Consider the following 27,402-nt stretch of genomic DNA (forward strand, 5'->3'; position numbering starts at 1 on the left):
ATTGTTATTCTGTCTCTCACTGTTAAAATACACCTACCATTATAATTATAGATCGATCACTTCTTTGTCAGTGGGCAAACGTACAAAATCAGCAGGGGATCAAATACTTTTTTCCCTCACTGTATGTGGAAAGACTGTTTTCCTCAATCGGACGCTACGATACTGGAACACTGGGATTCAGCCAAGTTGTAATTGGTCGCAACACAAACGACCAGAATTAAAATTTCTAAAAGTTAGGTAATGACAATCCTCCTACCAATGTATCTCACTGCAAAGTAGAAAGTTTAATGCAGGGGTGCTTCTCCTTCCACATAAATCTAGAATTCACAGTATGCAGATTGACCCAGTATTTAGCAGGGGGAGAAAGAGGAATCATTGAACTAAAGAAGTTAATTTGTGGGAGTAAATTCATTTTGACTATGGATACACACAAGCTTGCATTGAATTTGGAAGATGTGCCCACTTATTTAAATCAGTCTCTATTTGTTTGAGAATTGTATTATAATTATTCAAAGTAATAGATTGTAGGGAGGGGTAGATGATATTTCAAGATATTTAAATGCTTAAACTGCGCCCAATCGTGGCCAGCGATTGAAATGCCCCTCTCCCTCTCAGACGAGTTGCTGTTTACCCAACCTCAATGCAGTTCATAGCGAAGGAGTAAATTAATATGTAAATTAGGTCTACGTACAGCTCTAACGCTGTTTTAGCAGGAACATCACAGAAAGGGAACAATGTGCGAGAACAATACTCGAGACACTGGCTGTATTCAAAACCGTATAATACACATACTACATACAAGCATTTCAAGTGTTATGTAGTATGTGTATTATGCAGTTTTGAATACAGCCACTGACATAATCAACTTCATAGCTGTCATGTGACAACTTGTTCAAATTAAATAGTTTTTCATGTCACTGATGGAGCAGCAGATTATTTATCACCCAATGTGTGAGATTTTAGCGACAATGAGTTTGAGATGGGGCCTCAATGCTTGAGGGCTATGCTAAATAAAAATGATAATGCAAAAACAAATACCATTTAGCCATAACATGGCAGAGGATTCTCCTTTCCCTCCCGCTACAGCACTGGTGTTTGCTCGCAAATGATACTGTAAACTGTGCACACTGTCCTTTCAAGAAAAGCATTTATTTCAAATGAAACAGAAAACCTTTACTTTGTCGTCAATATTTCCTTCAGAATCCAAAGCTAGACTGTAGTTGTCCTATTAGCAGCTTGTAACCCTGCAGTTTGTGCACAGATACTGTACTGCAGCTCTCGTGATGTGATCTCTTGCGTGATTCGCCTTTATCATTTAACACTAGAAGTGCAGGGCTGGTCAGTTTTAATTTGGATTACTCTGTGTTCCTGGATACACTGTGCATTCCCATTCTTGACTTTTCCTAAATTTGTGTTTTAAATATGCCTTTTAGCTCCATAAATGCAAGTTCAAGTCACAATCTCTACCTCACCTACAGTCTACAGTCTTTCATGTGCTTGAAAAACACACATTGTATACCATTACAAGTGTCTTCTTACAGCTGTAGTCAGATTGAGTGGACACAGAGTGATTACACTGCAAATAAACACTTGTCTCATTGTTTTGACTGTGAAATGATGTGTTTAAAAAAAACACTTTGATGTTATTTATACCAATCATTTTAATGTTTTATGTTAATATTTCCATTTAAATACATGTGCTAGTTTTATTCGATCGTTTGACATCCATTATAGCACAGCATTTAAAGAGCTATTGGCACTTCTAGTGTTAACCGTATAATCGCCAGTCATTATTAAAATGAAGAAAAAAAAATCTGCGACTAAATTCAGAAAATATTGATTGTCGATCAATTAATTTGTTGATTAATAGACCTGATTAATCGAAGCAGCCCTAATATATATATATATATATATATATATATATATATTACAAAACTAACCAGCAACTACAGATGTCTACTACCTAAGTCACTTCGCCAACACAAATATTATAATTAGCCTTAAAAGATTCTGTTGCACAGCTAAACATACAGAGCTTGACGTTAGTGGAACAAACAATCACAGCTCTATGTTCAGCATAAAGCCCTCCCCCATAGGCCCTTAGCCAATCACAACTCACATTCAACACAAAATTCACCCCCACATGTTACGTTAATCAAGACCAAGTCTATAAACAATATTGTTTTAGAGTCATGGTAGTCCTTAGTAGTAGGCTTTTGGACATCACAGTTTGGTAGTCCGTTCCCAATTGTTAATAGTCGCGGTGTCCAGGCTACTGATTTTTCCTCCCCTGTATTGTCCTGCAATTTATATGTTGAGGTTTGCAATAATCTTTCAGGTATTTCTAATATTTCCACTTGCACTTTGTTGTGAATTTATCAATTTAAAAAGTACATATTTTAAGTCATGTCTATATTTGCATTTTGCAGCAAGATCAGTACAATTTGTTACTCTTGAATCTCCTTGTGCCTTGTGCCTCTAAGAAGTTCAAACCAGGCAAAAATCTGGTTGAGTGTAAAGTGATAAACCTGTGGCAGACTGTATAAAGAAAGAAAACTCAAAATAAACACTTATGTGTAATTTGTGTTCTATGTACACGTCAACTGCACTGGAGACAAACGCATAAGTATAGCAATCGGCAAGGAACTGGGTTCTGACAATGCTTTATTTAGATTTTTTTCATTCAGACTGAAACAGAGCAACAAAAAACAGTAATCTAATTTAAATCAAGAGAGGATGTGCTAATTGTCTTACTGTTATACTTTATTTAGAATGGATTTTTATGCTAAATCATCTTGGGAATTTCTAGTTCCAGATTCCAAAGATCGATAAACTGCTTTTTTTGGTCTGTTTTCATTGATATTATAGAGTTATACATTATATAAAACACATGTTTCTCCTAACTTGATAACATAATTGTAAGTCCAGAATCACAAAACATCAGAGCAGTGTTTGTCTTGCCCTTGTCCTGTAGAGCCCCTATCTGTTGAGATCAAGAGGTTGAGAGCTTCACCAGATGGTCCTCTTGACGTTTGCCCAGATGGAACGCTTCATGCCCTGTGCAGCCTTCACATCGCCCCAGTCTAGTCGGGTGTCGGGAATCTCATCTTCCTTTTCAGGCTGCTCCCGGGCTCCTTTGTGTGGGGAAGCTACCACGAATGGGAGAGGTCCACATACATTCTGAAACTCCACCACGTTCAGCTGCTTCTTCTCTGAGAGGTCTTGATGGGTCTCCTGAGCAAAAAATAAATAGAGTTGAATAAAGGTATTGAAAGTTTCATTTAGGGTAAGTACTTTGTTAGTCCAGGGGAATACGTAATCAACTGCTGATATTGCAAACTACAAGCCGAAAAACATGACATTGCTGTATAATTACTTATATGGTATGCTTATAAAGTTAGTCAGTCTCTTAAAAATATGTTTTAATGAAAACAGTGCACCTTGGAGCAAAAAACATTGCCAGAATGTATTTGCAATAAATATGTATGGGGAAAACAAGAATCAATAATGACTAGATGTGTTCATGTAATTAAAAATGAATCGTTATTCTTTCTCCCTGAAAAGATTACTAGGTTCACACTACTACTACTACTATTCAATAATAATACATTGAAAAATAATTTACCTGTTTTGCCAATGCCTGGAATAAAGCCCTTGTGATGTTCAGCAGGTTTGTAGACCCAGACACTTTAGCGTACATATCCTCGATGCCAATCAATTTACATATAGTGATGACTGCTCTGTGACAGTGTAATCCATACCCTAGGAGGTGAAGGAAAACACTATTATTATGCACAATATTGTGTACAACATAGGGTGCCACTTGGGCATCAGCAGGTTCAGATTTGTAGCAGTTCCAGCTGCATCACATTCAAATGCATTGCATGAAACTTCAGTTCTTATTTTACAGTGTTCTGTATTCTCATTAAGGCCTAGACCATTTTATTGTCTGATTGCAAGTGATTTGTTTGGCCACATTTCCCTTCAAGACTGCCCTTTTGTTCTGTCGACTTTGGAAAAACACAACCTATCATTACTCAACTACCACTGAAATGCTGAATTTGGTATGAATTTGTTTGAACAGGAAAACAAAACAAAACCAAAAAGCAAAACATGACCCACTGGAGTTATATTAGGATTGTGGACAACACTGGGTTCCACTTGAGCATCAGCAGGGTCAGATTGTCAGCAGTGCTAGCTGCATTAAATTCTCTGATTGATGTAAGAGCTGGGCCGTAGGCATTCTGGGACTGCAGTGTGAAACATAGCAGATATGTTTGAGGAAGTATATTTTGGTGGACACATGCTTTGTCTCATTCCTTCTGAATATGGATACTAGTGAATTGGTGATTCCAAATTGGATGAAAATATGTGAAAATATAAGCAGACTCCAAGAAAGTGAAAAATCAAGCATAACCTGTTAATTCCTGTTGAATCTACAACCCAACCCAACCCAGTCTGAAATGACATGGGGTTAATGCTGTTGGTAAGAATCTTCAATGCGGTACCTGAGAATCTATACCTCTAAACATGTATGTAACAATACGGTTAGCTTTGAGGCATACTTCCAAAAAACAAGGACCAAGTCTAAAACAATGATCTACAATTTTAGAAAAGCAAACCTTGAAGGTATGAGGTGGCACTTAGAAGAGTTAGACTGGAGCACACTGGATACAGATTCAGTTGAAAACAGATGGTTATATTTTAAGAATATATTAATTGAGGCTCAGGAGAAATTTGAACCAAAACTTACCAAACTGAGGACCAAAAAACATTGTCCAAAATAGTTTAATAGAAGTATGAAAAAAATATAAAGAGAAAGAAAATGTTGTATAGCGCATACAAAAGGGATAGAGACGAAACAAAATACAAAGAATATGTTGAACTGCAAAGAGATCTTAAGAAAGGTATCAGGAAAGCAAAGAGGGAAATAGAAACATACCTCTTGGAGCTAAAACTAATGCAAAGAGCTTCTTTCAATACTACAACAGCAAGAGGAAAATAAAGGAGGAAGTGAAACAGATAAAGGGCAAAAATGGAAGTATCTTGGAAAACGAACAAGATGTGCCAAATGTTCTAAATGAGTATTTCACAGAGGTTTCTACACAAGAAAATACAGATAACATGCCACAGGTTAACAACCAGTCCAGTCAAACCCTATATATATATACACACATACATACATTTACTTTTAATATGGTTGTATCATTGTTTTAGAATGATTTCCTAAGGATTTAATATATCTTCACTGTGTTTTACTACATGATACATTTACCACTTCTCTGCTCCCCTTCCTCCAGAGCCCACTCCATTTCAACCGTTGCATTTAAGTGGTGGAATGACCTTACCAATGATGTCAGGAAAGCATAGTCCCTGAACACCATCCATCGATTACTCAACACATATATATTCAGACTGTAAATGTAATATAGCAGCTTATTCTCCTAGGCTGTTTAGCACTCTTGTAATTTCAAACATATTCTAACTTTTTGTGATGCTTCCTCATGCTCCTGCTAACTTATACATTTTCATTTATTGTTTCATAGTTTGTTTAAATGTGTACTTATGCCCCCCTCCCTTTAACATATACTAAGGACATCATAAGAACATAAAGTTTACAAATGAGAGGAGGCCATCATGCTCCTTTGGTGTCCATTAATAAATAAGTGATCCAAGGATCACATTCCAATCTATTTTTGAAAGTTCCCAAATTGTCAGTTTCAACCACATCGCTGGGGAGTTTGTTCCAGATTGTAACAACTCTCTGTGTGAATTCTCCACATACAATACCGGTCAAAATTTTTAGAACACCTCGTTTTTATTGACATTTATGCAGTTTAATGTATCAATGTACTCTGAAATTAAAGCATAGAACAAATAAACAATTGGAGAAAAAAAAAAAAATTGTTTAACAAAACTTTACCTCTTAAGCTGACAAAACCCGCCGGTACCCCACCAAATCTATGTGCTTCTTTTTAATCCTATGTGTACTCTTCATTGATGTGTTGTTTGCCAAGTGTTTGAGACTCAGCTTTCTAACAATGTGAAACATTTAGTTTTTATACCCCACCCACATTTATACCACAGCCCCACCACCCCACGGAAACTGGGGGGGGATATTTGGTCTGAGTAGGAATACAAAATCTCAGAAAATATTGTATGTAAATATAAAGTATGACATATACTGGAACCAGACAGTCTACTGACGCCAATTATTTGGCGTAACACTGCCAAATAATGCTTAAGAGGGTGCAGTACCACAGTATTTAACTCTGAAATGTACATTCTTTTTCAGTTTTTGGTAAACTAAACTTTTTAACGTCTGGCAGTTAAAACTGGAAGTAAAACTAGACATTCCTCTCACAAATGTTTTACTTCATGTATACTTAAGAAAGATAAGGTCAGGCCAGAAAGTAGTTTGACCTTGTTATTTACGATGAGCATTTTGGAGAAGATGCCGAACAGTATGATTTGAGTGTCTGCTCCCTAATCCTAGTATTGACCTATTAACTCTGTCCTCTAATGATATATATTCTGCTTAGCTAGCGTTTAAGATAACATAGTAATGACTTGTTAATTATAGCCAGATCATTGACTTCTGCGTGTATAAAAAGCTCTGACTTTAGCATGGAGTCAGAGCAACTTTGGAATCGTCTTTATTCACTGTTGTTCTCCACACTGTGTGTAATAAAGGCATTGCAATGATTGTTCCAACCTGATTGAAGAGTTTCTTCCACACAGTTTACTGCTTACCTTTGTTATTCACTGGACTTGAATTGCTTAAATTTCTATAAAAACTGGAAAAATGGGTGTGTTCTAGAACTTTTGACAGGTAGTGTAGTCTTCCCTGTTCCAGGGTGAAAAGGTTCAGTTCCCTCAGTCTCTCCGAGTAGGACATTCCCTTCAGACCTGGAATAAGTCTGGTTGCTCTCCTTTGAACTGCCTCAAGAGCAGCGATATCTTTCTTGAAGTGTGGAGCCCAGAACTGTACACAGTATTCCAGATGAGGTCTAACTAAATTTGTATTACCTGCATATAAAACCTTGCACTTGTCCACATTGAATTTCATCTGTAAGGTGTCAGCCCACAACTGAATATTATCCAAGTCCCTTTCAATAAACTGTGCTGCTGAGATTGTATGTGTTAAATTGATAAGGCAATTGTCAGATTATGAGTTGCTGCAGAGCGTACTGGTCAGAATGCAGAGGATGGAGAAATAAAAACCTGACTTTTACACTGCAGCTTATAAACAGCATGTTTTTGCTTGTTTTTGGTAGCTATAGATTCAAAACAACCTTAGCTGAAAGTAGTATGCATGTATAATGTACTTATAAGGCAGTATTTGAGTGGAAAATGTGCTTCCCAGATGCAAAATGCAAATTAACAGATTATCGGCAATGATGCGTGTCATCGTCGATGACTGTCATCATAATAGTTGATATATGATAATATCGGCACAACCCTAATTTCCACTGTACACAAAGAGGCAGGCGTATGTTGAACTGGCTTTCTTTACATTTTGCCATAGCCACGAGAGGCTTTAGACAACTTGGAATTTTGTATTTAATCCATCCATTTTCGAAACCGTTTATCCTGGTGAGGCTCGCAGGGAAGCCGGAGCCAATCCCGGCAGGCATATGGCGCAAAGGTAGATACCACAAACATGTTAGTCTCATTTTTTTTTTTTTTAAAGGTAAGCAGAAAATAACTACTATAATTATAATTAAAACGTTAGAAAGTATTTTAAATTAAAAGTATTAGTAGTAGTGCGAAGATTAACAGCACTGACACTTTGCACAGTTTGTGCAGCAAACTGTAGTGGTTGTGTTATGTGAAAATGTTATTAAATACCCAGGGAAAGTGAAGATTGTTGCAAAATATTATAGGCAAAATAATAAAAAGAAAAAATCACAGAAAACAAATCAAATTTACAATTTCTGTGAAATCCAAGAAATAATGCATTTTCTGGGGCCCTAATTAAAACTGAACACCCTTGATGTAAACATTGACAGCCAATGTTAAATTAACAGTGGTCCCTAGGTTTACAGCTTCAAGGAAACAACATGACATCAAATTAATTAAAATAAAATATATAGGTACAGGAGTTAGTTTTTTGCAATGCCAAGGTTACCTCGGTTTTGCTTCTTCATCCGGATGGTGGTTCTCTTGAAGGTTGAAGTAATATCATGATAAACTGAAAGAAAGAAAAGCAGAAACCATTACACATTGACATATGACTTTGTAGCCTATTTTTAGCTTCAGTGTATAGCTTAACTTAACAACATATTAAATATTAGCTAGTTTCTAATTAACAAATGAAAGAAAACATATGAAACTTGGATATTTATTCAACTTTATTAAATGTGAGAAAGCACCAAGCTTAAGCTAATATTCATGATGTAGTGCTGCACAAAATTATTACGATTTGGTGTTTTCTAAAACATATAAATAACATATAAAACAACTAAATTTTATTTTACTTACTGGTGTGGTGGTTATATCTCTCTATGTAGAACAGATAGTGGATAGCTCTGTTCTTGGCCTAAACAAACATAATTTAATTAATAGATAAAACAAACCTCAACAGTGAAACAGTAATTAATGTTTTATATGTATATTTTTTAATTGTCTTTACTTTTCGTAGTGCCGTGTTTCTATCAGCCGCCTTTCCCAAAGCAAAACCTAGAGGGAAAAAAAACTTGTTCATGAGTTTTTCACAGATTAAAACATGGGATGGGAGTAATATAAACTATGCAAACTTGTGAGTTTAAAAAATGAAGATGTGCCATAAATGAATGGAGGTGTTTCAAGCAAAATATCTAAATAATTGTAATATGTTGGGGGTGGGTTAATTGATATTACAAAATGCAAGGAAATGCTCTAAATACAGTTTAAATAAACAAACAGCTATCCCATCAACAAATATTACATGTCCACAGAAACTAGCTGTAACATACTAACTGGAGCGGAATCAGAATCAAATGGTAAGTAAGCTACATGTGGGCTTCAATATGTATGTTTGTTGGCTCAAATAGTAGGGTTGATCTGTCAAGAAACGAAATAATGTATGTAGTATATTAACCCTCAGAGGACTAGGCCCACAGGGGGTGCTCTACGCGTCAGGCGTAGAGTGCTCTCAAAAAAATCACAGCGCTTAACATAGTGCAGCAAATTACTTAAATTTTACATAAATACATATAAGCATAATATGAGACCTACAAATCACAAGAAACATAAGACACTGTCGTTTTTCATTATTCTATAATGTTTATTTTTCAAATGAATACAGAAATGTGCATTGGCAAAGAAACGAAACTTATACAGACGCCATTTTTATTTTCAAAACAACCCAGTTTTCAGAAATAACCTGGCTTATAAACACTTAGAAAATCATATTCATATGAATCGCCAGAATGTTCTTTGTAAAATACAAAAAAACGCAGATGTTTACAAATACTTGTTCAAGAGATATAATAAGTTTTGCAAGGAGCGCAACTGTCTAGAAACTAGTCAGATTACACCACAAAACAACAAAAATGAAACTAATCGGACGGTCGGCTTGTGCTGTGTGTTGAATAAATATAAAAACATCTTCAAAATGTGCAGATTATTGTTGTTGTTGTCTTCATTACTACCAGTAATATTTAATAATAATAATAACAATACTACTACTACTACTACTACTACTACTACTAATAATAATAATAATAATAATAATAATAATACATGTACATAGCTTACTTTGCATTGATTGTAAACGTGTGTTTGGCTCGGGGCAGATCTTTCTCCTTTGCAGAGAAATCGGCCTGTCGGGTTTGCCGTGTGAAAATACATGTCGGTATATTACTACAGTGTATTTATTAATCTTACCTGCTTTCTTTTGTGTCAATTTATCCGTTATCTGTTATTTATGTTGAAAAGGAGATTCTGACATTTAGGTTGACCAGCAGAAATAAACTAGAAACATCTTAATCTGTACCGTCACCCCTCACATCTATTCCCATGATAAACTTCTGCCTCCCCCTCTTCCAAATCGCTGTCATAATTGTCACAATACTAATCAATGTGCCAAATGAAAAGTTTGTTTAATTTAGTTTTACCAGTCTCAGACGCAGTACAATGTTCAAAACATCCCCCATTTGACTCCTTTAAAAGAGCTCTCATCTAGTGTGCATTTTCAGCGCGCCGCCATTTTTTCCCCGTCTTCTCTAAGAGACGGGTATTTTTTTTAACCAATACAAAACGTCTGTTTGTTTTAAAAGTCTTTTGAATGAATCATTCCCTCAAAGAACATATCTGCTATTGGTTAAAACAATTTGTTGTTATGCAGATTTGTCCAATAAAAACAATTTTAAGGCTAAAAAGGGGGCAGAATTTTAGACCGAAAATCGGCCCCCTAGTCCTCTAGCCACACCCCTGGGCTGGCCGATTTGTGGCCTGCTAGTCCTCTGCGGGTTAAGATGTACCCCAGTGTATTTTTTTTAAACTAAATTCAAATTACAAATTTGACATATTAAAAGTACTTCTCAACTTTATCATATTACAAAGTTATTGCTTATGCTATTGTAGTTTCTTACCTGCAGCCCCATTTCCATTTCCCACTGCTACCAAAGCACTTATAGACCTCTTCCTACCTTCTTTGGCTGTCATGTTGAAAACACTTTTCACCTAAAAAAACAGAAATAATACAGTGCTACAAAAACAAAATATGATTAAGAACCCAAAAGGTCAGAGGAAAACCAAAGGGAAAACTTAGGCACAATTCACATTCAAAGTGCCTTCCTGAAACTTTCACAATAAAATAAAATCCACACATTTGCACCTCCCTTCCGATCAGAAAAATCCTTGAAAAACCTGTTTCTGTACTGAATCACATTAATATCTATATCTTTCAGTAAATACCCATTTAAACCCCCTTTTTATTTACTTTTGAATGTATGTATGTATGTATGTATGTATTTATTTGGATATGTATTTTGTTTGTTTGTTTGTTTGTAGGGGTGGAGAGCATTAAACAACCTTGATTCAAACTTGTGCACCACTAACTCTATTTCTCTCTATATTTTTGTCCATGGTAACAAAATTGAAACCTAGTTAAAACTTGTTTATTGTAGGGAAGGCAGGGCTGGAAATGAAGGTCGCCTGCTTGCCCCTGGCGAGTATTTTGAAAGCAGGCGAGTGACACATATGAATTACTAGCCCACTGAGGGAGCAGCATTTTGTCCGTAAAAATAACAAACACAAACTGTCCCCCCCGTGATTTACTTGTATCACAATGCCATGATTTTTACTAGAATGTTGCGGTTTTCAAATTTCATGCTCAATTTACACCAATGATGCGAGTCCACCTTAAGCTCTTCCCATCTGTCTTCCCACCGCATCTGTATTCCCTAACCCTTTGGGCAATACTTCCGACTCGAAAGATAATGATAGGTTGCGAATGCAGTCACAGTTATCTGAGAAAGGAAGTACTGCCCAAAGGTTGCAAAATCACCTGGAAGCTCGGTCTCCCAGCAAAGAGGAAGTTTCTGTGTGTGCATCACGTTATATACAAACAAAACAGGAAGGGGACTGTTTGAGTGACACACACAGGGGCCTAAAGGAGGCTTTGATAAAATAATGTTTTCAACAGGTATCCATGGTGATGAACTGCATTTCTTTCACTGTGAGTCTGTGTAAACAAGGTCACTGTCTCGTGGCCTTGCTGTGCTATGGTACTGTGCCATAGTGCAACCCTGATACCCAGAGGATCCGGTTTGACTATATATGGGTCTTCCTCAGAAGTTGTCAGGCAGAAGCCAAACTTACGCTCATCACGGGACAGATATGTGGGCTCTTATCTTTCTCTCTCGTCTGGTCTACATAAAAGTGCCTGTAGTTTGTAACTTCTCTAAGACTGTTCTTGAGATTGACTCTTGAACCTCTTCCTTGCAGCTGCTCGTAATAAAAACCTTTGATTGGAAATATATCTCTCTCTCTGGATTTCTACGACTCTTCACATGATTACTGGCGTAACCCCTCCCCCTTTGGGCAGTACTTCCTTATTCAGATAACCATGGTTGCATTCACAACCTATCGTTCTATACCAAAAACCAAGCGTTTCAAATTGGTATATTATTGAAAAAAAAAACGTTCTTTGACAAATGGACTAGTATAAATGTATTTATTTACTTTATGTAGCTTTTGTCACAATGTGATGAAAATTATTTGAGCTAGTAATATTTTTGTTTGGCTAGTAAAAATGTCAGGTTACCAGCCAGCTGGCTAGTGCCAAAAATCCTTAATTTACAGCCATGAGTGAAGGCCTCAATAAACATTTTAGATTTTAGAACATTTAATAATATTATGGTATGCAAAAAAATAAATTAAAATCAATTTGGGGACATATTTACATCGTTTTACAAATGTCATATGCAAATCAAACTAAAGGAAGAAAAGGAACTTGGACGAGATTGAAACATATAGAGCCCTTTAAATCAAATGGCTAAACTGACAATGTATGTGCACGGTTACTTAATTTGTGCACACGCTGTTCTACATTGTGAGCACAATGAAATACATGTGTATAATTAATGGGCACATTGTTTTATATGTGTGCACAAATTAGCAAACCACTCACAAAAATTCTAAGCTCAAATTTAACTAATTGTTTAATTTACAAATTCTTCTGTGGGGCTCCTTAGAAAAAGGAACAGGCTAAACAACTTGTTCTGGATGTGATTTGCTAATATTAAAGTATACAGCTCACTATAGGTTAGGTAACAAAACAAAATAAATCTTTAAAATGCCTAAATACTATAAACTGGGCTTCAGCTTTTCCCCATCTAGTCATTTAAAAACAAAACGTTTATAGAATCAACATGACTTACACCTTTGTCCCAGCAGATGGCAGGCACACTACTGAAACAAAGGAATTGAAGCATTTATGGCTACAACCAGGAGGCAATGGGGGGGCCATCACATTTAAGCTGATCATACCTAGTGTACAACCACACACAGCCATTGTTTGATGATAAAATAAACACACAACCCCTAAGTACACTGAAATATGAATCTGAAGAAACAGTCCGAAGGGAATTAATTTCAGATGTATGAATCAGGAATCCCTATTTGTCAGAGTATAGTACAGTCTTAGAAAAGAGGATATGAACAGCACACGAAAGCACACAGTAAAACACAAAGTATCTCCATAAAGCTGTCGTCTGTAGAATATCTTTCAACGCTCATCTGAACCTAGGTCATCAGCTAAAAATCTTATGATTTCATTTTTGCCCTGACTAAACCACATACAGCCTTTAAACAGCCTGATCTCCAAACAAACATCCACTGCTTCTCTCTAACTTAAACATAAAATATCTTTGTAAAGTGACCTCCAGGAACATCAACGTCCAAAGTTTTACTCTAAATGCCTCATAAATTAAAGTATTCTCAGGGGACACAAAAGTGAACACAGTTTCACACAGAGAGTAGTTAAAATCTGGAACAAACTCCTCAACGATGTGGTAGAAGCTGAAAATTTGGAAACATTTAAAGTCAGACTGGTTAGGATCCTTGGATCACTCATATATTAATCACATATTAATGGACACCAAACGAGCAAGATGGGTCGAATGGCCACCTCTCGTTTGTAAACTTTCTTATGTTCTAGTTGTGGGAGTGAATGAAGCAGAAAGGCATAATGATTACATGCAGTGAGCCTCTGTACCAGTACCTGTTGCCATTAGCTCAGTACATCTCTTTTTTGTTAAATATGACTGAAAGAACTACACCTCTTGAGCACTGAGCAAACCCTATGAAAGCCAATTTAATGCTTTCCTACCTGGAAAGTATTGTGACAAAATAATTTGCTAATTAAATCCTATTTTTAACAGCAGCAGCTCTCTGAAGCCATCTGTTCAGATTGCTTAGTAAAGCATTTGTAAGACAATTAGGGGGGGAAATAAACATACAAACACACAAAAATAAAGGACACATTGTTTGAATTTGAATCATGTGAAAACAACCAGCACACATAGTGTAGGTATTTCCTAATGACCTATATCTGAAATATTAAAAATCTGAAGGACCCAATTACCAATTTAGTAGTCCGAACCCTCAATGAAATCCGTTGAAAATTCCAATGAATCGGATCTTAAGAATAAGTATTAAGTCATCATTAAAACAACTAATGTCTTATAAAATATCCCCTAAAACTATATAGCTTAGGTGTAGACTGGCATGCAATGATATAGAAGACTGATATTTTCATACATGGGGTTGGCTGAATTGACTTTATAGAAGTTATCATCTTAGTAAAATTATAAGTCATACTAACGATAGCACTCAGTTGTAACAGTTGTCTTTCCTTAGACTGATCCTACTTAGTCTATCACACAAAGCATTCTTGGAATTTTGAGACAAAGAAAAAAACATGGCTTCTCTAAAACAGAAATGATCTCAGTTCATAGTAACTGAAACTGTTTTGTTATTGGATTATAATGCAGAAAAATATATACTTTTGGGGAAATTTCTGAAACTTGCAGCAACGCACTCAAACACAAGGCATTGGATGAAATAAAGTTAACAGTGTCTGGAGGAGGAGGAAGACTACTGGAGAAAGTGCTGGAAGCCTATTGTTTTTGTTAGGATTTTTCTTATTATTATTTTTTTCTTTTTTTCTTCCGCCAGAAATTTAAAATGCACCTAAAATGCTCATACATGCCTGAAAACTCACGAAACTTGCAAGTTTTGTAGACACCACTAATACCTGCAAATTATGTAGATGCATACCTTATGCCCCACTATTACGCTTGTTCATCAGAAGTTGCTCGGACGCACGCTTTGTCCGCCATGTTGCGTTTCTGATTCAAGCTCTTTTGCCTTCTACTCCAAAACTACAATTCCCATTGTGCCACAAATTGCTATGCATGACAGTAGTACAGAGTACTACCAAGGTTGTTAAAGGCAAGTTGCCCCAGTGAAAAACATGGGTGCTGTGGGCCAATGAATAAAAACGTATGTTAACATGTTAAAACGTTAACAGACATTAAACTTTGCAAATGTGTGTATGCCTCTGCCTTGAACAGAAAAAAATGAAAACGGCAAATCTATACTACAGTGGATTGAAATTGAAAATTACACATTTAATAACACATGCATTTAAACTAAAAATGCCTGCTCAAATCTGAAACCTACTGATACAACATGGAAGCTTTAAAAGTTGCATGCAACTTCTAGTTATTATTACTATTATTCCACCATATATTTCAAATTTTCATAAAATGAAAACTACTGGACAGAATCTCACCACATTTGGTATGCTGGTAGATGCCTATATGATGTTGTCCATTAACAAAGTTGGAGGTCCTACACCTTACTGTTTGGTGCCAATATTTGATTAATGACAATTATTAGACAATATTCAATCATCATCTTCTCCAAAATCACTAATGGGACAGATTTGAATATTGGTGCATATGTTTATGTAATGACCTATATTCACATTTGTTCAAGACATGTCGATCTGACACATGGTTTAGCAGCCATATTGGATTGGTCAATAATATTCAATCATCTTCTTCTCGGAAACTGTTCGGCGGACTGAAGTGAAATTTTGCACTCATGACCTTGGCTTGGTCCTCTATGAGATTTGTTAAAAACAAGCTGATTCGTTAAATAACCTGTCTGCTATGACCAAATCAATGTATAATTTTTTGTCCATAAATTTCAAACGTCCATGAAATTAAAACATCATAAGAGAAACTCACCAAAATTGGTGTGTAGGTAGATACCTATAGCAGGTTGTCCCACAAGAAATGTGGAGGTCATATAGTGTGGTGACAATATTAGATTAAGTGACAATTGTAAGACCATATTCAAGCCTCTTCTCCTTCCAAACCACTAATGGGACAGATGTGAAACTTGGTGCATGACTTCGTGTTATGACCTATATTCAGATTTGTAAATATAAATTCATTAAAAATAATTATAAAAGTAAATTTGTCTGTACTTTCACAAACTTCATCTAATCCACTTAAATAGCACATATATCAATGTTCTATCAATCAGACAATGCCACCACTTCCAGTTCAGACCACATACTCTGAAACTCAACCATCATGGCAAGCTTGCAAGGACTTCCAGTACAGACCGCCTACTCTGAATCTCAACCATCAAGCCAACCATCAGCAGAATTCAATCACAAGAACTCGGACACATGCAGGTATTAACGTATACAAGACACGAGAACATCTCTTAGTTTTGCATTTCGTGCCTTTACCCACTGCGCCACTGGGGAGCATGCTATTAAGACTTGGATTTATAATAGAGTACATTTATAAAGCGATACATGTTATACATTCATGTGGACCTGAAAAAGAGAGGGAGCTGTACTACCAATACAAATTTAACTAATAGTAATCTTTACAAATATTGAAATAGTTAACAACTTTATAATATATATGTATTCATTATAGGAATAAAAATACTTTAGTTAATGTAGTATATTGCAGACTACAAAAAATATCTTGTAATATATATGAATAACATATCACATTCATATTATAAATATTTATATTACATACTATTCCACCACAATATTACACATATTATATCACACTCACATATTATATCACACTCATATTACAAAGAATGAAGTTATGATCTAAGTATTAACTTCTCACAGGCATAGGATAGTCTTGTGATATATTGCTTAAGTTGGATATGGCTCAGACAGTAAGGTCACTGCACTATGGCACAGAATACCTGGGTTCAAGTCCCACCATAGCCAGAACTGAAAAGTATGTTAAACATGACATATCCCTACATGTGTTTGCCTGCTTACAGCTTTATTATTTTCAATATTCATGTACTAGCATTATCATATTGTAGCAGTTCTGAAGACATATTGTGAAGCCTGGGCCATTTGGCGTTGTGGTTAGATCACTGCTCTGTGGTGTGTGAGACCTGGGTTTGAATCTCATCAGGCTTAAACACTAAAGTCTGTTAAATATGCCATATCCCTCCACATATGCTTGGCCCCCTTAATAATAATAATAATAATATTATTATATTTCTTAGCAAACACCTTTAATCAAGATGACTTACAATTCTATTGTAATATATTACATGCATAGGTTTGGGGAGGGGGGGGGGGAGTTAACTTAACCCCCCAATAATATAAGCGTGGCTCCATAGGCAAAGGGGACACCCCCCCCTCCCAATAATGTTGAAGTGAAAAATATAATCTGCAAATTGTTCTAAATTAATTACAAACAGAAAATAATTGAATGCATAAGCAATTACGCTCTTTGCTATGACAGACCTGATTGAGCTGTGGTAAAACCAATTGTCTTTAGCAGTAACATAATTAGTTCACACCTCTCTGTCACATGATTTCATGTTAAATACACCTGTCTCTGATGTACACAGTTGGTTAGTACAATTCCTAACAAAAACTACATTATGAAGATGAAGGAAAATTAAAATCAAATCTGGAATAAGGTTCCTCAAAAGCACCAATCAGGGGTAGGATATAACACATAATACAAAAACAATAACTAGAAAAATAACTAATTCCCATTATGCAGAGATGAGACCGAATAGTCGAAAATTCAATTATCGGTAGTGGCCATCTTTAATGAATAGTCGAATCTAACATTCGATAGGGAAAAAAAAAGTATATATTGATTTTATTTTAAAGCCTGTAATGTTGATTGGCTCTCTATGTAGCTGTAATGAAAACTAACAGGAGGGTGGGATTTGTTATTTCTCGTCTGTGATTGGCTAAAACAGAACGTACCTTCTCTAAGTTTGTGTGCGCAGATCTGTGCTACTCCACCAATGGGATCTGTGTAATTCTACCAATCAGCCTTTATCTGCAGAAATCTGCGCTACAAGAACACAAACTACAAGAATGGCTTCCTCACAGAGAAGTTCTGCACAGAAATACTTCGACAAAGTAAACGAAAACACTGTTAAGTGTATAATATGTGCAGTGCAAATAAACTACAACAAATCTGTTAACCCACCTAATAGCCAAACACCCTTCTGCAAAACTAACAATGACAGAAAAGGAAAGAGGAGCTACATACAAATGAATATTATTAAGCTACACACACAGCCAGCTATTGCTATTTATTTTGTAGTCCCTGGAACTTGAACGCACAGGTGTGTTTCCAAACCGGCAGTCTGTGTTGAGTGTGGTTTGGAAACGTGGAAAAGTAAATTGTTAAGTAGATTGTATAAATTTGCTAGATACGTAGTCTAATACATTTTGTATTTCACTGTTATGACAGGAAAACACTGCCACAAGAACGCTAATGTTAAGACATTTTCGTTGCAGCTCACATTGCTAAACTTTGCTGACAGGTCTGCTTATTGCTACTGTTATTATGCCATTTCCATATGTCTTCTAATACTAGAGTGAACATGTGTGACGTCACGTATACCTGTTGCCACCATGTTGGAGGACAAGTGAAGTATTTCACAGGTCAATGGTCTTAGTCTGCTGTGCACTTACGAATGTGTGAAATCCTGTTGTTAACTAACTCACTAATGTAATCAGTGCATGTCCTAGACATTTCTGTGTGTAAATATGTAAGTAAAAGTTGAGACGTGTTCAAACTCATATTTATCTTGTCAAATATTGCAATCAACAGCTCATATCTAGATTTTTTAATCACAATTTATTATGCATTCCATCACTAAGCCCTAACTATTACTTATATTTTTTTCTGTCAGGTTCCAATCTTGATTTGATAAAGTATTTATTAAACTAATTTGTAAGTCGCCCCGGATAAGGGTGTCTGCTAATATATACATATTATTATTATTATTATTATTATTATTATTATTATTATTATTAATAACTAGACGTTGCATGCAACTTTTAAGGCTTCCATGTTGTATCAGGTGGTTTCAGATTTGAGCAGGCATTTTGTAGTTTAAATGCATGTGTTATTAAATGTGTAATTTTCAATTCTAATCCAATGTAGTATAGATTTGAGGTTTTCAATATTTTGTCAGTTTGTATTTCAATATCAGTGAAGTATAATAATTTTTTTTTTATTGCATGCATCAATTTTTAAAGGTACCATTGTATTTTTCACTTAATTCTAGCATATACACTCACCTAAAGGATTATTAGGAACACCATACTAATACTGTGTTTGACCCCCCTTTCACCTTCAGAACTGCCTTAATTCTACGTGGCATTGATTCAACAAGGTGCTGAAAGCATTCTTTAGAAATGTTGGCCCATATTGATAGGATAGCATCTTGCAGTTGATGGAGATTTGTGGGATGCACATCCAGGGCATGAAGCTCCCGTTCCACCACATCCCAAAGATGCTCTATTGGGTTGAGATCTGGTGACTGTGGGGGGGGCCAGTTTAGTACAGTGAACTCATTGTCATGTTCAAGAAACCAATTTGAAATGATTCGACCTTTGTGACATGGTGCATTATCCTGCTGGAAGTAGCCATCAGAGGATGGGTACATGGTGGTCATAAAGGGGATGGACATGGTCAGAAACAATGCTCAGGTAGGCCGTGGCATTTAAACGATGCCCAATTGGCACTAAGGGGCCTAAAGTGTGCCAAGAAAACATCCCCCAGACCATTACACCACCACCACCAGCCTGCACAGTGGTAACAAGGCATGATGGATCCATGTTCTCATTCTGTTTACGCCAAATTCTGACCATCTGAATGTCTCAACAGAAATCGAGACTCATCAGACCAGGCAACATATTTCCAGTCTTCAACTGTCCAATTTTGGTGAGCTTGTGCAAATTGTAGCCTCTTTTTCCTATTTGTAGTGGAGGTGAGTGGTACCCGGTGGGGTCTTCTGCTGTTGTAGCCCATCCGCCTCAAGGTTGTACGTGTTGTGGCTTCACAAATGCTTTGCTGCATACCTCGGTTGTAACGAGTGGTTTTTTCAGTCAAAGTTGCTCTTCTATCAGATTGAATCAGTCGGCCCATTCTCCTCTGACCTCTAGCATCAACAAGGCATTTTCGCCCACAGGACTGCTGCATACTGGATTGTTTTTCCCTTTTCACACCATTCTTTGTAAACCCTAGAAATGGTTGTGCGTGAAAATCCCAGTAACTGAGCAGATTGTGAAATACTCAGACCGGCCCGTCTGGCACCAACAACCATGCCACGCTCAAAATTGCTTAAATCACCTTTCTTTCCCATTCAGACATTCAGTTTGGAGTTCAGGAGATTGCCAAGCAGCTTGGTGAGAAGGTGACAACAGTTGGTGCGATTATTCGCAAATGGAAGAAACACAAAATAACTGTCAGTCTCCCTCGGTCTGGGGCTCCATGCCAGATCTCACCTCGTGGAGTTTCAATGATCATGAGAACGGTGAGGAATCAGCCCAGAACTACACGGGAGGATCTTGTTAATGATCTCAAGGCAGCTGGGACCATAGTCACCAAGAAAACAATTGGTAACACACTACGCCGTGAAGGACTGAAATCCTGCAGCGCCCACAAGGTCCCCCTGCTCAAGAAAGCACATGTACAGGCCCGTCTGAAGTTTGCCAATGAACATCTGAATGATTCAGAGGAGAACTGGGTGAAAGTGGTCTCAGATGAGACCAAAATCGAGCTCTTTGGCATCAACTCAGCTCGCCGTGTTTGGAGGAGGAGGAATGACCCCAAGAACACCATCCCCACCGTCAAACATGGAGGTGGAAAAATTATGCTTTGGGGGTGTTTTTCTGCTAAGGGGACAGGACAACTGCACCGCATCAAAGGGACAATGGACGGGGCCATGTACCGTCAAATCTTGGGTGAGAACCCCCTTCCCTCAGCCAGGGCATTGAAAATCGGTCGTGGATGGGTATTCCAGCATGACAATGACCCAAGACACACAGCCAAGGCAACAAAGGAGTGGCTTAAGAAGAAGCACATTAAGGTCCTGGAGTGGCCTAGCCAGTCTCCAGACATTAATCCCATAGAAAATCTGTGGAGGGAGCTGAAGGTTCGAGTTGCCAAACGTCAGCCTCGAAACCTTAATGACTTGGAGAGGATCTGCAAAGAGGAGTGGGACAAAATCCCTCCTGAGATGTGTGCAAACCTGGTGGCCAACTACAAGAAATGTCTGACCTCTGTGATTGCCAACAAGGGTTTTGCCACGAAGTACTAAGTCGAAGGGGTCAAATACTCATTTCCCTCATTAACATGCAAATCAATTCATAACTTTTTTGAAATGCATTTTTCTGGATTTTTTTGTTGTTATTCTGTCTCTCACTGCTAAAATACACCTACCATTAAAATGATAGACTGATCATTTCTTTGTCAGTGGGTAAACGTACAAAATCAGCAGGGGATCAATTACTTTTTCCCCCATATAATGTATTATATATATACACATGTGGCGAGTCTGCTGAGAAGGTGCTCATTATTGGAGACTCCGTAGTTAGAAATATAAAGATTGTGTCACTAGCAGCAGAGGTAAAATGCCTCCCTGGAACCAGAGTCTCTGACATCGAAGCATAAATTAGGCGATCTGCCCATCAGTAAAGTTTCTACTTCAAGTTTCTAATTCACACTGGCACTAACTATATTAGAAATAGACAATCAGAGTTTATTTTAAAATAAACTTTTCATAGCTATGCAAAAAAGTGAAAAAACAATGTCAGAATATAATTGTCTCTTGCCCTCTACCAACATTACACAGAGGGGATGAGGCCTTTAGCAGGCTGTCTTCTCTAAATAGCAGGTAGATGAGCTAATGGACACCAAACAAGCACGATGGGTCCAATGGCCTCCTCTCGTTTGTAAACTTTCTTATGTTCTTATGGTGTGCATCAAATAATTTCGCTTTTGGGAACAATTGGGATTGTTTTTGGGAAAGTACTGGCTCATACAGAAGAGATGGGCTCCATCCCACTTGGAAAGGAGCCCTCAAATTATCTGATAATATATCTAGTTGTTTAAAAACGTGACTCTTCAGAGCACCGGTCAGGCTGCAGCCTCTCAGTCCTACAGTGCAGTCTGTCTGTAACTCCCAACATAGCCTTACCCCGATCCTAGATCCCAGCCCGGGGGCATCCAATAAAGTACATAGTCCTGAAATTAAATATTATACCAACAAAATTAATAGTTAGCCTATTAAAATAATATTGTTTCCTAAGCTTGGATGTATTCCTTCCTCTCTGGGCCCTCACTTCAACAATCTAATAAAAGTTAAAACTACACAACAGAAGTTACCTGCTCACACTACTTCTCCCATGTATAGGCTTGCAGTCTTAAACATCCGCTCGCTACCTAGCAAAGCAACCTTAATAAATGACACCTTAACTGACACACATATACATGTACTCACCTTGACGGAGACCTAGTTAAGACCAGACAACTCTATTCCATTAGTAGAAGCCTCCCCTAATGATTTCTGTTACTGCCAGAAGGCCCGTAACAACAGGCTTAGGGTGGGCCTAGCCACCATCTACAGCACAGAACTGCGCCTATCTACTAAGCCATTAGACAGCTTTGCATCTTTTGAAATTCACCAGGTAGAATTTAGGCTTAATGCTCCTTTTTAGCTTAAGGTGTTTATAGGCCACCTGGCCCCTACTCCATTTTTATGACTGAATTCAGCGATCGTCTATCTAACTTAGCCATACACCATGATAAACTAATTATTTTGGGGAACTTTAACATACATATTGACATTAAAGACGATCCCCTTACTGTTAGTTTCTTGTCCCTGTTGGAGTCTGTAGGCTTCACTCAGCATGTGTCAGGACCCACACATTGTCTCAATCACACACTAGATCTAGTTATTACCCGCGAGGTAGAGATTCACAACCTAATAATATCACCCCAAAACCAGATGATTTTGTGACCACTGCTTAATTACATTTGAGCTACTTGGAGTAGCAACAGACACACAGGAGGGTTCCATTAAGGACATGACTAATTAAACCAATGAAATGCTCACCATGGTTTAACTCACTCACTGACTTAAAACAGAATGCCGTAGATTTGAACGTAAATGGAGAGCATCAAAATTAGAAGTCTTCCACATTCATGGAATGACGGTATAATAAGATACAAGAAGGCCCTGTCCTCTGCTAGGTCTGCCTACTAATCTAATTTAATAGATACGCATAAGAATAACCCATGTTTTCTCTTTAACACAATAGCTAACTAAAACATGACCACATCACTCCAGTATTAGCTTCTCTTCACTGGATGCCCATGTATTTTAGGGACAACCAAGTAACCAGCTTCCTGGGATCTCCATGGCCGACCTGGAGTATATTCGATAAGGAGATCTTTTAAGTAGGGAGGTGCCATTCCCTTTGGTACTTTGAATGCTAATAAGATCTTATTACTTTATTCTATTATGTATTGTATTATTTTATTTTGCTGTACATTTGATGTATGTTTACCAGTCTGTAACGTGCTCTGTGGTTACCCTGCAAAGGGCGCTATACAAATAAAAATTGATTCATTGATTTGATTATTGTACAGAATTATTGGCAGTTTATACATAACAATAAAAATGTGACTACTGTTAAAACTAATGACAATTTTAAATCTATTACAATTCTAACTGGAAATAAATTATTTAAAAGAGAACATTCATGGCACCCTTTTAACCTGAGATTGTTTCCTGTTGTATCCATCTCTCTCTACTTCAATTAATTGAATACCGGTGCAGAACCATTTTGACCTAATCACAGCATAGACTGACAGCTAAGCATTTTGGATCATTTCCTCAAAGGAGCACTAGCAGATAGCATAAGGGAACCAAGATGGCCTTGAGTAACTCTATGGATGAAAATGCACTTTCCCCCACCACACCTCTCCACTTAAAATCTAGCTTCAGAGGAAAGTCACTGAAATGTGCATAGTTTCAAATAGCAATTTTCTATCGCACGTGTCGCAAGTTTTGATATAATCCCAGTCGTGGATACAGTATTGTGATTCTATTGAAGCGGAACAGTGATGTGTAGATCACTACAAAATACAACATTTTTATATCACTCAATGCCATTTTAATTTGTTTTGTGATATCTGGTATATTAGTAATCTACTGTTTGCTAAGAGGCAACTCAACTTTTTGCTCGGTGTCACAAGGGGCAGTGGCCACACAGAGGAGCTGTGAGAGCATTTACAGGTTGTTTTCTCGTAAGTATTTTCTTGATTTAATACAGTAAAAATGTGACCACTCCGACTGTATTGTTAGGTTGGATTAAACACAACTTTACCCAGCTGCTAATACCAAACTACAAAATGTATGGCCTACATCATGGTGGTTACATTAAGTGAGAAGAAAGTAGCATCTTACTAAAAATGTACACTACAGTTCTGTAGTTTCTATTAGCGGGTGGGTCAAAGTTGTGTTATATTCCCTCACATTATGTGAGAAAAGATCTTCGAGAAGGTTGTTTGGCGGTGCATATTATTTTAGATTTAATACCACAAAAGTATACATCCATTCGCAGATATGCCCTTAATGCTTCTGCGAGTGATTTGCAGCATAAACATTTTTTAATTAAACACACCCTTAGTCTAATATATCAATTGTAAAGAAACTGAAATTGAATGTTAGCTCTTACCTCAATCACTCGAGAGTCAAAATCTTCATACGTCTCTGTAAAGAGAAACAAATCTTTAATCAGTTTATGAAATAGCATAATTAAGTGCATTAGTTCAGCTTGGAGTATGTCAAAAATAGTTATAATGTACATTAACATCTGATGAGCCTCAGAAAGCTCACCTGTCTCTTAATTTTTAGCCCAGAGTTATTTCAAATGAAACTACAAAAGTTAATATATGCAGAATAATACAGAGGATGTAATTGCAGAGTAAGACAGGATATGTTGTTCCTATATTAATAAGTTAAAGAATGCTGATTCATGTAAAAGTGCTTTTTGGAGCCACAAACAAGGCCTCTCAGATAAAGTAATTTCCAGTCCATTAAATAGTGCTATTTGGTTCTACTCAGCTTCTGAAAATCTTTATGAGACAAATTATACAGACCTCTTGTGAACAACTTATGATTTGCCGATGACATTATCATACATGCAAAAACACCCAGAGACCTGCAGCTTCAAATTCAAGAACTCTCAGATACAAGCAAGAAATCTGGACTTTCCAGTAGTGACACCGTGAGATGTGTAAATTTTGGCAGCTATTATAGATTTAGTTTTAGTCTTACTCTCTTGACTGAAATGCTTATTTTAGTCATTTAATCTTTAATTAGTTTTAGTTAATATTAGTCGACGAAAACTCCTGTTATTTTAGTCAATGTAATTTTAGTCACATTTCAGTCAATGTATTGTACAGCTATTGTAAACTTCATGGTCAAAAATCCAAAAATCAAATGCTTGATTATGATTGGAGCATGAAACAGCTCCCTGACCGGCCGCCTCGCAAAATACTGTCATTTATGTCCATTAGTCTTGCATTTCATTTTTGTCAACTAAAATTAGAAGGCATTTAATTTTAGTTATCATTTTGTCAAAGGATTTCGTCTCGTTATTGTCATAGTAAAATAGGTCATTGACGAATACTTTTCGTCATAGTTTTAGTTAATGAAATTAACACTGACTGTGAGTCAGATTTAATAGTTGCACCTTCTAACAGATACTTGAAGAAGTCAAAAGCAACGTTTACCTTGGACAACAAATCAGAGCAGACGGAAATATTATGCAAGAAATCAAAAGTGAAAATGGGATGAAGTGCATTTGGATGAAATAGCACACTGTTGAAATTAAATCTACCCATTTAAATTAGCACTTGAAACCTGTTGCTCATACTCATAAAGCATCCAAGACTGAAAAATCAGTCCTAAGTGCCTGCAATATCTGAGAGTGACATCAATGTTGTCCTACATTTACTTTTAGGAGTAAAAGCTATTAATCAAGATTATTTAGAATTAAAAGAACTCCTAACTCAACCAATATTTAGGAAACCTCATGTGGTCCCTTAACTAGTAAGGAGTTGGGAGACGGCAGCAATGAGATTGAATGATACAACGGTGTAATGATGAAGAGTTATTGCAACGATATACACTCACCTAAAGGATTATTAGGAACACCTGTTCAATTTCTCATTAATGCAATTATCTAACCAACCAATCACATGGCAGTTGCTTCAATGCATTTAGGGGTGTGGTCCTGGTCAAGACAATCTCCTGAACTCCAAACTGAATGTCTGAATGGGAAAGAAAGGTGATTTAAGCAATTTTGAGCGTGGCATGGTTGTTGGTGCCAGACGGGCCGGTCTGAGTATTTCACAATCTGCTCAGTTACTGGGATTTTCACGCACAACCATTTCTAGGGTTTACAAAGAATGGTGTGAAAAGGGAAAAACATCCAGTATGCGGCAGTCCTGTGGGCAAAAATGCCTTGTTGATGCTAGAGGTCAGAGGAGAATGGGCCGACTGATTCAAGCTGATAGAAGAGCAACTTTGACTGAAATAACCACTCGTTACAACCGAGGTATGCAGCAAAGCATTTGTGAAGCCACAACACGTACAACCTTGAGGCGGATGGGCTACAACAGCAGAAGACCCCACCGGGTACCACTCATCTCCACTACAAATAGGAAAAAGAGGCTACAATTTGCACAAGCTCACCAAAATTGGACAGTTGAAGACTGGAAAAATGTTGCCTGGTGTGATGAGTCTCGATTTCTGTTGAGACATTCAGATGGTAGAGTCAGAATTTGGCGTAAACAGAATGAGAACATGGATCCATCATGCCTTGTTACCACTGTGCAGGCTGGTGGTGGTGGTGTAATGATGTGGAGGATGTTTTTTTGGCACACTTTAGGCCCCTTAGTGCCAATTGGGCATCGTTTAAATGCCACGGCCTACCTGAGCATTGTTTCTGACCATGTCCATCCCTTTATGACCACCATGTACCCATCCTCTGATGGCTACTTCCAGCAGGATAATGAACCATGTCACAAAGGTCGAATCATTTCAAATTGGTTTCTTGAACATGACAATGAGTTACCTGTACTGTACACATCTTTGGGATGTGGTGGAACGGGAGCTTCGTGCCCTGGATGTGCATCCCACAAATCTCCATCAACTGCAAGATGCTATCCTATCAATATGGGCCAACATTTCTAAAGAATGCTTTCAGCACCTTGTTGAATCAATGCCACGTAGAATTAAGGCAGTTCTGAAGGCGAAAGGGGGTCAAACACAGTATTAGTATGGTGTTCCTAATAATCCTTTAGGTGAGTGTAGATTGGATAGAAATTGAATATTCTTGTTTACTGAACAAGTCAGAAATGCAGTTTCTTCCGCCACTTTCAGAAATGGAGCTCTGTCAGTAGAGGTACAGGTGGTGACAATGTTGCGGTGTTTGGCAACAGGGAAAATGCAACAATGAAGCAGTGATGATTTGGGAACATCACACCCTTCAAAAAGAAGAATTTTCCATCA

The 27,402-nt window shown here is 37.2% G+C and overlaps 1 protein-coding gene across 4 annotated transcripts in view; it reads right to left on the minus strand.

Annotated features, from left to right (window-relative positions):
* Window positions 1–2,647: 2,647 nt before the first annotated feature.
* The window catches only part of mrps5 (mitochondrial ribosomal protein S5), a 79,703-nt gene continuing 54,948 nt past the window's right edge, over window positions 2,648–27,402 (minus strand). For 3 of the 4 annotated variants that reach the window (XM_066696879.1, XM_066696882.1, XM_066696880.1), the window contains 7 exons: window positions 24,560–24,594; window positions 10,578–10,668; window positions 8,636–8,682; window positions 8,485–8,542; window positions 8,132–8,194; window positions 3,626–3,762; window positions 2,648–3,234 (listed from right to left, as the gene is read on the minus strand). In XM_066696879.1, coding sequence (XP_066552976.1) covers window positions 3,010–3,234; window positions 3,626–3,762; window positions 8,132–8,194; window positions 8,485–8,542; window positions 8,636–8,682; window positions 10,578–10,668; window positions 24,560–24,594 — 656 coding nt within the window. In that variant the 3' untranslated portion in view covers window positions 2,648–3,009. The remainder of the gene's footprint in view (window positions 3,235–3,625; window positions 3,763–8,131; window positions 8,195–8,484; window positions 8,543–8,635; window positions 8,683–10,577; window positions 10,669–24,559; window positions 24,595–27,402) is intronic. The other variant, XM_066696881.1, reaches the window with a different exon arrangement.

The sequence above is a fragment of the Amia ocellicauda genome, chromosome 23 (assembly GCF_036373705.1).
Source record: "Amia ocellicauda isolate fAmiCal2 chromosome 23, fAmiCal2.hap1, whole genome shotgun sequence".
Taxonomy (NCBI): Eukaryota; Metazoa; Chordata; class Actinopteri; order Amiiformes; family Amiidae; genus Amia; species Amia ocellicauda.